Source organism: Gavia stellata, chromosome 2 (genome assembly GCF_030936135.1).
Source record: "Gavia stellata isolate bGavSte3 chromosome 2, bGavSte3.hap2, whole genome shotgun sequence".
Taxonomy (NCBI): Eukaryota; Metazoa; Chordata; class Aves; order Gaviiformes; family Gaviidae; genus Gavia; species Gavia stellata.
In genome coordinates this window covers 97,400,497-97,413,524 of record NC_082595.1, presented here as the reverse complement: position 1 = coordinate 97,413,524, position 13,028 = coordinate 97,400,497, and the positions used below count along the sequence as shown (strand labels likewise).

Sequence of the window (13,028 nt, the reverse complement as noted above, 5' to 3'; positions counted from 1 at the left end):
AATTCGAGAATTCTGATGCTTATCTGATACCAAATTTATTAAAATCTTCAACGTTTTTCTTCCAATTTCATTGTAATTACCACTTTTATGGCAATTTTCATTTTTATACCTTAATTCTGCTTACGCACATAGTGTTTTGTTTTAACATCACTACCCGTCACTAAAGCCTAGATGAAGTATTCATTTGGATTGGGGCAAAACTGAGATCATTTCTACGCTAGCCTCTTCACACAGCCATCCCATTTACTATTTGAGAGTCAAGTCGAGTAGTAACAGTTGTTAAACAAGACTGTCCTTCTTGCTGGACAAACTGAGGAGAAATAGGAAAATGGTATTTTTTCCAAACGGGAAGAAAAAAACCAGGGTTCCTGGATATTCTTTTTCTTTCTTTCTTTCTTTCCCTCCCACTCTGTGCTGAGTGTTTACTTTGCTGCTCGCCTCTGGTGTTGTTTAAATACAAAATGACGTAATTTCTCCAAAAGTGTAAACCCTTATCTGCAAAGCTATGTCTTCACTAGTGCACTCACGATTGTTCTTATTCCTATTTTACAGCCCCTGCAAGTTCCCCAAGAGTAGGCACAGCAACCATAGTTGTTTACACCCCAGTATCATCTAGACTGGCTTGTTTTCCCCACAATTAACAGCAGCTAAGTCTTGATGAAAAACAGATCATAGGAATGACAGTGCTAATACGGAGACACATAATGTGGGTATTCAGAGATGCACAGAGAACCACAGCAATAATCATCTTTATTTAGCCCATTCTATACCAGCCATCTTCTACTGGCATTTCCCCCTAATTGCAGGGAGTGTTCGGTGCCCAGGGTTTTACTGTCACTTTCCAAGCCAGTTCCTGCATACTTATGGCTAAAGGCCAGATCAAAAGAAGGATTTATTAGGAGCCTACAATGGTTCTTACACCAAAGTCCAAGATCGCAATCCAAAAATACTCTTCTCAATAGCCAGCTAACTGTGAAGGTTGCTAAGTTTGCTATCTACCTTTCTGCCTCCACCCTGCTGAGCACTCTCATCAGTAGGCTAGACAGCCTTTTCTTCCTGGCCTCTTTATCTTCTCATTAATGCATTTTTACTACATAAAGACTGCTTCAGCAGAATGCATCCTTAAAGAGGCAAAACCACACACAAACCTGCTAGATAGTGGCTAGGAAGTTTATTTGGAGGTGGAATACGCAGCATGAATTGACACAGGATGGAGAAACGAGAATACGTACATGGGGTTCCATTCTGCTAAAGAATTCCAGAGTGGATCAGGATGGCCATGCTGGTTCAGATTACATATCACCTGGGAAAACATAGGACTTTGGGCACACTTCTTATAACAAGTTCTGTTCATAACAACGTTCTGTTCTGTTCAGTTCTGGGCACTCCTTTCTAAAATGTCTGATTCTCCTCAGGTTTTCTATAAGGAACCTGTTTGTCCAATTGTGGGCTTTGGGTTCCATTTTGGGAAGCAGGTATTTAAATGTTTGACCTTAAATCCAGAATAAACTAGCATCAGAAATGCTTCTGTTCATCTGGGTTCACTGGAAGAGATGACAAGCATGCAAGTGGCGGGACTGAATTGATCCTTAGTACCCTTGTCAGAAATAAAAGGGGGCAGAAATGGCTTTGAGAAGCTCTGGCCAGCACTTCTGAGGGACTGCACGCTTCCAATTTTGCAACCTTTACAACACGTCATGCAAAGGAAGTGCTGGAGATAATGCTCACAGCAGAAATAAGAGCGGCAGAAACCCTCTTCTGCTCCAAGGTACTGTGAGGTATAAGCAGTCTACTGACAGCATGATGGGGAGGATTTCATAAATCAGAGCAGCCCCTCAAACGGCTGTGACTTATGCCTACGGGCCACAGAGCCCTACACTTCACCTAAGTGCAGAAAGCAGCAAAGGAAAACTTGAGGTCACTTTGTCCTTACTCTCCAAGCTACGCTCACTGCAAGTTTCCTCCTGAGACTTACAGCAGAGAATCCAGCACATCAGCATCACGTAAGCATTTCAATTAACCTAGATTCACAGTTTCACTTCTGTCTTCCCAATGCATCCAAGAAACTACGAAACTACCTTATTAACAAAAGCAATGTTAGTTAGCTGGGGAGAATTATGTAACCAATTAAAAGACAAACAGGCAGAGACCAAGTCCTGCATTATCAGGACACACCCAGGCATTATGCAGCCACTTTTGTTTCACACCTCCTTTTCTTGATCTGCTGGTATTTCTGTTTAAGATACTGAATTCAACACAGCACAGACAGCAGCAACTAATATTTCTGCATTTATCAGCTATAAATGCTGTTTGAAAGAGTGGGAAGCAATGATACCGGGCATACCTATCGGAGACAAAGATGTATTCCTTCCCAAGAAGAAATGGTAGATGTAGGCCTTTACCTATAAAGTTCACCATATGAAGATATTTTCTTTACCATTTGCTTGATTACTTTGGTTTGCATTTAATTATACAGATGGCTGAGTGGTTTTGTAATTTTATAGCTGGCCTGTGCTAGTGATTGATGTGGTAGTGTCATTCTTACTGAGGGCTGGTTTGGAAATACATGGGGTTTCAAAAGCTGCTTGTATTTAAAGCCGCTAGTTGCAATGCAACAGATGCTGTACCATGAATTAAATGAAAGAATGTTAAAATATGGTTTTTTGTGGCCTTTACATAACTATAATATTTGCACCAAGACAACACTGGAATCAGAAAATCAGCAACGATGATTGTGGCTGACTTTGTGACTCCTTTAAAAACATGTGCTTTCATATCTCCCATTTACAGAAGTCACACACCTTTCTTACCGTCTGTTTGCATTAACCTAAAATGAAGAAAAAGGGGTTTTCTTTTTAATCCACAAAAATAATTTATTAATAATTTATTAACCTTTAGAGTGATTAAACACTAGCATGTGAGAAAGGAAAATTAAAAAAACCGCAATCCCAATACACTTACATTCCTTTCTGTCCCTATTTCATATTTATGAATCTAAAAATAAAGAAACCCTTATGCTAGCGAAGTAAATGTATATTAGTTTTTGGAGGTAGAATGACAATCTTTAGCTACAACCTCCAAAGTCCAAAGACCTCATTATCTAAAAAAACACCTCTTGTCCCATTTCCATCACAACAATGATCAACTGTGATGTTCAAACTGTCAGTGCAGCGTCCTGGACCCCCCAGCGGGGAAGGACGATAGTTATGCACCTTTGCCCGTAGCAGTTTGACATGGCTGAATTTTGGCAGCTTTCAAAGACTGTATTTGCTGAGACTATTTGTTTTCTTGTCCTTTTTACTCTTTTGTCACAATTTGGTTCTCACTCAGGATGAGAGTCAATGTATGTCTCTAGGCAGAGATAGTCCATGAGTTCACTGACTTAACTTTTCTATGCATCTGTTATCCCATATGCAAAACACAGAAATGGACTAGACCCACGTGAGATGCTAAACCTGAATTTTAGGGACCCTACCAATTAGTAGAATCGACTCCCCCGCCAGTAGTGCTCTCTATACAATACCTGCAGAGAGTAGGAGCCTAAGAACAGGATTTGCAGAAGCCTTAACTAGCCAGCAGCAAGTGCTAAAAACATAGCAGCCCCTTCTCCTAAAACAGATGCACAAATGGGTAGTTTGTCTCCTTTTTCTTCTTTTGCAACAGCTAGTAGCAAAAGCATGCCTGAGGTCCAGAGCCAAATCCCTCTTCTTCCTGAGCAGGCTTGATCCCTATGTCATACCGTAAAGGAACGACCTGAAGCTGATGACTTTCAACCAATAAGCCCAGTTTACCAACTTCTTACAAATCTGCTCATAAAAATGCATCCAAGTCCTGAAAATGGTCAACAGCAAATTCCCGACACCTAAGACATATTTGGAATGTAGACACCTAAAGAGTTAAATGGCATTTCAGGGAGTAGAGAGGTGAAGGATCCAACTGTGGACTCATAGGCTTAACGCTGCAGCATGCATGCTGGAAGGCTTGGACTTTGCCTTACAAAACATGGTAAATAACATTCAACGATTCACTTCATCGGACTTCAAAACTACCATACGCAGATCAAGTAAAAACAGTTTTTCCTTAGATGGTCATTGTTAGGGATAGATATTATCCTAAGAGATATTTGCCACTATAGGCAGAAAAGGTAGAACTGTAAAAAGACCGCAGAAGGTGGTGTTATTTTTCCTTTAGGACATGTTAAAAGTGTTTTTCGCAAATACTAAGGCAAGGATCTGACTTTCTGGGTATTCTTTTTGCCACTTAATCACTTATAACCAGCAGTAAAGCTTCTGCTGATGATTTTGTTGAGGATTTGTGTCGTACAAAGGAATTCAGCTGACTCTGCCCTTGTCAATTTGCCCCTGTAACAGAGTAAAACTTGTTTGTCAGTAAACAGGTATGTCCTGAAGGCTGGAGGAACAGATCTCTTGGGCAAGAATTTCAAGAAGGTACTGTTTCTACACACTTGCTTTTGAAGTCACAATCACACTTTTTTTGTATGCAAAAAGGGCTGTTATGCTTATTTAAGAATTTCTTTGTTACCTTTGTTTAAATAGCACCCTGAACAATGTCACTAAATCATATAAGCTAGATAAAGTAAAGATTAGTTTTTACAAAGCTTATTTTATAGACAAGAAAAATGAGGAAAAGCAGCAGCTTGCCTATAGCCAAGGGGAAACTGTGAAGAGAGCTTAGATCTTCACATCACCGTGTGCTCTACTCAAACCTCATTGAAATACCCCCAAAATTGCTGCTGACATTAGCAAAACCCAGCATCAGCTCCACGTTGATCACTGCAGACACATTCCCCACATGTGGTCACTTGTCATTTTAAATCCCTTCTTAAAAAACCCAAAACACTTCTGCTGCGCTGCTTACAAGAAATTAGCCAATGAGTAGGCTGTACATGAAGAAATCATGTTTCTTTTAGGTAATTTAGAGCTTTTAATGGTTGACATGTAACTTCATGATCCTACTAGTACCCATGTCCTAATCCTACTAGCAACCCTACTAGCTGTTGCACCTACATGGGTTTTTTTGTTGGTGTTGCTGTAAAGCAGATCTTAATCTGTTCTGTGGATTAAGTAGTCCTACGATATAAATAAACAGTGCCTCTCCCAAACAGATTTTCACCAATTCCTTCAGAAAACTCACAAACTCAATGTGGCTCACTGAGAGAAGCGTGAGTCACGACAGCCAATTTGACTTTTCAAAACGTTCACATGTCAGGTTTGGGGATTTTGATTCAATGGACTGTAAAACAGAATCCAGTTATGGGGTTTGGGTTGGTATTCAGATCTGACCTTCTCTTGAGTTGCGGGTTTTTCAGCACCAGGGCCCTGACTCAGAATATCACAGAGAGTGATCTCACTCAAAACCATGCAAGTGACTCATGTATTTACTTCTCTTTGACTCCCTCTCCTCTTCCTTTCAAGTTAAAATATTGGCCCATTTTTCTGACATCAGCTCACTGACACCCAGCTATCAGCTGAAAGTCAACATAATAAAACAAAAATGTTAACCTTTCCTCCCTGAGGTCCCTCCACCTCTGTCAATAGCACTTCCATGGTCTCTGTCGCTCAGCCCAGTGACACTGGCCTCATCTCCGGGCTGCTGGAACCACAGTTTGGCCACAACCTCACCACATCATCCCATGGAGCATCCCTGCTCTCCAACTCGCCTCCTCCATCCCCGCAGCCACAACTCAAGCCATCAGTGTCACTCTCCCTGCTACAGCCTGCTCTTGCTTGGGTCTGATAAACAGCACCCTGCCTCCCTCGAAATGTCCGCCGAGCGCGGAAAGGTGGCCGTGACCACATCTGGCATAAAGCGTGTAGGTTTGTCTTCCTCAGGGTGAATGAGGGAGGTCTGCATCTTCCCTGACACAGCCCCTCACCTTCCAGCTCTCCATCCTCCCTCTTGTACGTACCCTGAGCACTCCTGCTCTACCTGTAACGCTGCTCACCCACCTTCTCAAGCATTTACTATTTTTTTGGTGTGTTTTACGCTACACGGGCAGGATGAGGTCTCAGCCAAAATTCACCCAGTCACCACACAGCCCTTTCTCTCTCTGGCTGCTGTGTCCAGGCCAGGCCCCTCCGCCGGGCCTTGCCCGCAGCGGCTGCCTCGGGGGCCGGCGACGCGGGAGGTCACCTTGGCGCTGCGGCCGGGCGGCGGGCTGAGCACGCCGCGGCGGCCCCGGCCCCGGCCCCGGCCCCGGCCCCGGGCCTCCCCTCCCAGCCGCGGGGCGCTGAGCTCAGGGTTATAGTTAGGCGGTGAGTGAGCGCTGAGCTATGCGCCGCCGCTCGCAGCGGGGCCTTGTGGGTAAGGGAGGCCGCCTCCGCGGCGCGGGGCCGGGGGAGGAGGAGGCCGGGCCGGGCCGAGCCGGGCAGGGGGCGGGCGGCGCGCGCAGCGGCAGCAGCAGCAGCGCTCCGCGGGCGGGCGGCGGCCGCACTATGGAGTGAGCGGCGGAGGCGGCCCGGAGGGCGAGCGGCGAGGCGAGGCGAGGCGAAGCGAGGCGAGGCCGGCGGCGATCGCAGCTCCCGCCCGAGCAGCAGGCGAGGCGGAGGAGAGGGAGACAAGAGTCCGCGGCGGCCGTTTGCCCCTTCCCTCTCCGCCTCCCTCCGCCCGCAGAGCGGGCGCTCGGCCGGCGCGATGGCCCGGCCGGCGGCGGGCAGCGGGCAGTGAGCCGGGGCCCGCTGAGGGACGCCCCGAGCAGGGGGAGAGGCGGGGGCACGGCGGGAAGCGCTCCCTCCCTCCCACCTCTCCCCTCCCTCTCCCCGCGCCCGGGCGGAGCAGCGGCCGCTTCCCCGCGCCCTTCATGCCCGGGCGGCCGCGAGGCGGCCAACGGCGGCGCGCTGCCCTCTGCTCCCGCCTCGCTGCCCAGGCCCGGCCCGCCGCGGCCGCCCTTCCCCCGGCCTCTCCGCCGCGCTAGGCCCCGAGCCGGTCGCCGGGCGACCCCGCTCAGTCCCCTCCTCCCCGGCAGCGGGAGACGGTCTCCCGCCGCCGCTAGGCGGGCCGGAGGATGAGCCAGCAGCCGGCCGTGAAGATGTCGGCGGCTCCCCTCACGGCGGAGGCGCTGCAGTCGGCGGCGGGGATGCTCGAGGGCCGCCAGAGGAAGCTGGAGTCCATGATCCGCGACCCGCGCTCCCCGGTCAACGTGGAGAGCCTGCTGGTGAGGGGGGCGGCCGGGCCGCGCCGCGCCGCGCCGCGGGGGGAAGCGCTTGGCGGGGTAACAAAGGGAGCGCTGCCCTCGCCTCGGGCGGGCGGGCGGGCGGGAGGGAGAAGGAAGGAAGGAAGGAAGGAAAGGGCTCCCGCGTCCTGGAGGAGCTTTCCTGGGGGAGGTCGAAGGCTCCTTCCCGGGGGTGGGGGGGCGGCGCCTCTGCACGCCCGCGGCCGGGCCGCCGGCGAGGGGCGCCTGGCCACCTGAGGGGAGGGCCCTGCCGGGCGGGGGGTGGCGGGGAACGGGCCCTCGCCCCCCGGGGCTGTTTTCGGCGGGGGGGTAGGCGGGAGACTGCGCTGTGAGCCGAGAGCGAGCGCTCTCCGTTTAGGTGCAGCTTATTTTGGGGAAAGTGAGAGAGAAATGCCTCTGTAAAGATCTGACCTGAGGAGGAAAGCGCCTTTTTTTTCCCTCCCAGCATAGTTTACACCGTTTACTTTCTCGCCTCGTAGTCATAGCGTGTCCGTTCCCAAAGTACTTGCCTTTGTGTGCGCTGCCAGGCACCCAGTACCCATCCTCTCAACCGCCCTGCAAAACGGTCCTCTGGTGAGGGTTTGCTGTGCGATGTGGAAATAATTCAGGAAAAGGACACGCCTAAGGGAGAAATGTAACTGGGGGGTCCTGCGGGGTCACGTTTATTTTCCATTGGGGCAAATTGATTCGTCAGTCTCCTATTTCAAATAGCATTTTTCTGTGTGAATGTATGAAATATAATTTCCTTTAGTAAGAAATCCATGCCCTCAGGAAGGAGTGGGAAGGGAGTTATATTTCCCCATTTAAAACATCCAAACCCTGGAAAGGCAGTGAGAGGGAGTCTTGATTATTAATACTGTTTTTTTTAACTGAACTTAGGGGTCTTCAAACCTTATATTTCCAGTCTGTCCTAAGATTTCCAATGTGTCCCAGTTATGAGGAACAGGAAAGGGGGAGAAAAAATCCCAGTCCTTCCAAGAGTTGCTCAAGGCACTTACACTGTGTCCTTTTTTTTTTTCTGCTTTCAAATGACTCAGTTCTGTTTGGCCAAAAATACAGGAACTGACTGAACAGTATGTATGCCTGTGCTGTGTGGAGAATATAGGAATTTCCTATAACATCTGAAAAATGTTCTTCTCAAGGCTGTAGTACTGTATTACTTGTCTCATAGATGTTTAGAGGCACAGTGACACCCATAGTAGTCAATGAAGGAGAGTGGGAAACAGTGCTACATATCTAACTGGATTCAGATAAGTTTTCACCTAGGCCAAAGCAACGAGCTGCCTCTGGGCTTCGCTCCCAGCATTTTCACTTTGGTATTTTGCTAGGAAAACTTTGACCTGTGGCCAAAAAAGAGCAGTTAAAAATAGTACAGTCGTTCTGAAAAATGCATCAGGTTAATACTTACCCCAGTAGACTTTTTTCACACTCTCTGATTTTATACTCAACAGCATGTTTCTTTTATTCTCTTGCCTCCCCTGCCTTGACACAGATTAGATACACTAAAATCTGTTTATGTTTCTAAAGAGAAATTCTAATTGCAAAATTGAGACTGGGCTGCTTACCACTTGATTTTTTTTTTTTTTTTAATGCTTTGTATGCTTACAATGTAGGCCACTTCATGTAATACATAAGACAAATTAGCAAACCATGGGAGAGTGTTAGCTGGTGTGTAAATGCATATTTTTTATGGTAAAGGTCATCACTTTGCTTTCTGCACTCTCTGCAAGTATTGTTTGAGAAATGAACAGCAAGTAAAATATAATGCTAATCAATCAAATTTCCTAGCTTGTGCATTTGACATGCCTAGGTATGAAATAATGAACTATTTCAGGTTTATTTATTTATTTGTTTATTATTCTTATGTAGGAAATCTGCAACAGATTTCCTGTAAAAGCCTTTTCTTTTGGGCTTTGGTATTGTTGCTTTATGCTATTTGACATTAATTTTGTATTGGCATTCTGCTAGGCAGTCTGAGTACGAAAACATACTCAAATTGCAAAATATACTTGTTTACTAAACAGCTCGCTTTCAGTGTAAATTATCATAAGTGGAAATGTGTTTTCAGTTAAAAGTAGAAATACAGCAACAGAAACTAGAAGTCAGGGAAAACATCTTAAAAAGACTAGCTGGAATGCCACTATTTTATCCTCCAAAAATAACATAACCAAGACTAAATATGTGGAATGGAATTCAAAACGGAATTCATTTCCTTACACTGTAAAAAGTCATAAACAGCTGCTATTCTGCATTTTGTGTGCATGCTTTATTTTTGGGAAGCTGTAAAAAGCGAAAAAGTAACTGTTAATCTACAACACATGGTGCAAATTTGAAAGATGTGAAAAGCTGAGGTAATAAGCTGTCTTTCTCTAGATACCAGTTCCACTGCCTATCAAGAGATAATTTATTCAGTGTCTCTAAATGAAGAGACTTCCTTTGTGTACCTTGTTGACCACATCCATCTATTTCTTTAGCAGGAGAATCTATGAAACCAAATACGTTGATTATTTTCCTCCCATCCCCCTTTAGGGCTCAGGAGAAACTGTTAGATTTTCTAATGTGTTTTTTGCTATACCGTACGCCTTAACAGTTGTGTATTTATGCCTGTGTTGAGCATAACCATTTGTGTTTGATTAAAATATATGTTAGAAAAAGACATGCAGTCTCAATTCAGAGGCTTAGTTTGTCCTGGTAGTTAGTTATGAAGGCAAAATTTTTAAAAAATGCAAACTGAAATGTGTGGCCTGGTTATCACTATCTTTTTTCTGCTAAATTAAAAAAAACCCTACTGTTATAGAGGACTCTCTACTCATTAGCATGGTTCAAATGCATAGCCTTCACTTGGTGGGTTTCTTCTGGTTTTGGTCTGATAAACAGATGAAAATGGGAATGCTATAACTGTTCCATGATAGGTTTTGGCAAAGACATCTACAAAGGGAAGTAGTTTTTGCAACCTCCTTTAGACAACCACTGAGTGCACTTTTTCTCATTGTATCATGTTGAAAGCCTGCGTTACGTTGCCTGTGCTAAGATAACTGACTTCTTTATTTGTCACAGCTTTCTATGATACGGTCTCTTACTCTTTTTGGTTGTGTAACACTGCATTAGTGGTTATGAAAACCTGTTTTGTGTATTATGTTTAGATTGTGCAGATCGCTTCGTAAAACTACTGTATTCTTATTATTTGTTCTTCTGCCAGTCTGTGTCATGCACTAATTTAATGAAGTGACATTTTTATGTGTACTACATGTACACATTAATGATAGCACTAAATGGTATTTGACCTTGGGTGATCTATAAGAAACCCTTCTATAAATACATTCCTACCGAATGGTTACTCATTGACAGCTACGTTTAAGAAGAGCTTAACCGTTCTCAAATACATTTATGTATTTTTCCTTTTGCATATATGCTCTGTCTACATTATTAACTGAGTTGTTTTATATAGTACTAAATACATGTTATTTAAGGGTGCGTTGGTAAGTGTTAGCTGAACACTTAATGTCTTCTAAAACTGGAGCAGATAGGTCAATGTAGGCTGTGTAAAACTAATCCAGATCTCCACTTCCTTGCCATGTGTAATTGTATCACTTCAGCACATGTTGAACTTGACTTTAGAGTTTTATGGTGGTGACGAACAGCTCTGATAAATCTTATCATCCTCCTCCCTGCAGTTGTCTGCCAGGTCCTTTTGCTGGAGCTGCAGTCAAATGCAGTTGGCTAGAGAAAGGAGCTGATGTCCGCCCTTGGTTTCGTTCAGTGCAAGCCTTAGGATTTTAGTGTTAAGCTTAAACCTTGACATAACACTAGAGATGTAAAGTGTTGAGTATCTTCTGCCTGTTCCGCTATGGTTCTGTCAGACTTTGAGAGAAGGAGTTCTTAAAACTGTTAGGCAGTGCAGCAGTGAAATTGTGAGCACAGTGCTGGGCTACACTGGGAACGCGTTCATGGTGGACTAAGAAATGGGGAGATGATTAGAAGGAGAGTGCTTAAGTGTCTTGGAATATTCATGCCTTAAAACTTAAAAAAAAAACCCAAAAAAACAACCAACCCCAAAACCAAAATCAAACTAATTTGCTATTCATTTCTTCATTAAAATAAAGCTGACAGGTAAACTGTGTATTTATACTAGTTTGAACATGAATAGATGTTAATCTAAATTGATCCTTGCCATTGAGACCCTAGAATTTTACTCTTAATGAAAAGTGGGTTGCAGATACAGCTGTGACTGATCCTTTCAATAGGTGCATCTGTCCACAGCAATCTCATCAACTGGATGGATACCAACTTTATACCAGAGTGTTAATTTAGCAGATCATTAGGCTGAGCTCTGTTAATACAGGGTCTCCATGTCATCATGGCTGACACACATATATCCCTTCGCAGGGTTTTGGCCTTATGGGCTTTCAAGGTGTTTCATATTTAATATGAAAGTTGCACATTTAATATGAAAGTTCTCTCATTTTCCTAAATTTATTGCCACATAATTTTGAATCAGTAAGAACAACCTGTTTTGTTAATTTGAACGAGTGTGCATAGGGAAGAGCTGAAAACGTAGCAGTTAGCAGGATCTGATCTGAAATTCATTGCCCACTAAGTAGTCAAAAGGCCAAATTATTCTCTGTTCTTGAGGAAATAATTTTTTTCTTGTTTGTTATAGTTCTTGTGCTGTTATTTCTCTCTTAGCTTCTGATTCTTTCTATAAATTTTCTATTTTTGATCTGTAATTTCAGAACATCTACTGCAGAGTTGAAAATGATGAGCTTGAAAGAAACAGAATTGTCTTTTGTTCATTGTTCCTGTGTGATGGATTTATATATAGCCATCTAGTTAACTGGAAAAGGACAGTTCTATTTTCTGACAGTTTTACATGTTCTTATATTCTTTTTTATTCCACACTAGGATTAAAGCATTTCACTTTTAGTTTAAGAAAGGAAAAAAGCCAGTTTGCTTAGCTTCAGTACTTTTATTGCCACACATTAGATGCATGCAGGTTTTGTGTGTGTATTCACAAGAGGAATGTTCACTCCCAGTATTTCACCTGTATTGATTAGATTGCAGAGTGTGTCATTAGTATCCTTTAGTTGTTCAGCCTCTGTAACAACTTAAGGGGAAAAAAAGAAAGACAGCCACACTATCAAATTAGCACAGTTCTCTTATCAAATCAGCACAGTTCTCTTCTGCTTTATATGTGGTGGAATAAAAATTCAGGAACTCTTCACTTTTCCAAATATTAGTAGCCTCAGTGTCGGTGAATGTGTGCAAATGCTGATTAAAACCTGTTTTTTTAAGTATGTTTTCAACTAATGGCAGAGCAATGCCAAAGCATTTGGCTATTTGTCTAGTAATGCAATCCATAACAAAAGCTGCCTAATTAAAAAAAAAATGCTACCACAGTAACCAGTCTCTCTGCAGCTATCAACTGATGATTTCTTGCCAGAGTTTGATCTATAAAATATGACTGGAATTGTATCACTACCACAGAGGAACTAACCTTGGATTTTAAGGATGAAGATGATTGAAACTTGGTAGTAGAGTTTTATAAAACGAAAGAATATAAAATTTTTTTAAAAAATATATATGTTTTTATGACCCATAAGGATGTGGGGGTTTTGCGGGGGAGGATGCTATATTGTGTCCGAGGTTGTTCTAAACTGTTATATTGAAAAGCACCAAATGTTTCTGGTAACATAAAATACTTTTTTCTTGGTACATCCCATTGGTTAAGAACAAGAATACTATGTTTATATTGGCAGCCTTTGCTAGTAATAAACTTACTTTAATGAGAATTTCGCTATGTAAACAGAGTGTTGAATGTAGTGCTGAGTTCCAAAGC

The 13,028-nt window shown here is 43.8% G+C and overlaps 1 protein-coding gene across 3 annotated transcripts in view; it reads left to right on the top strand.

The window, feature by feature from the left end:
- Nucleotides 1–7,056: 7,056 nt before the first annotated feature.
- ROCK2 (Rho associated coiled-coil containing protein kinase 2) overlaps nucleotides 7,057–13,028 on the top strand; it is a 106,799-nt gene continuing 100,827 nt past the window's right edge. For 2 of the 3 annotated variants that reach the window (XM_059835865.1, XM_059835864.1), the window contains exon 1: nucleotides 7,070–7,174. In XM_059835865.1, coding sequence (XP_059691848.1) covers nucleotides 7,097–7,174 — 78 coding nt within the window. In that variant the 5' untranslated portion in view covers nucleotides 7,070–7,096. Of the gene's footprint in view, nucleotides 7,175–13,028 lie in introns of all 3 variants that reach the window. The other variant, XM_059835863.1, reaches the window with a different exon arrangement.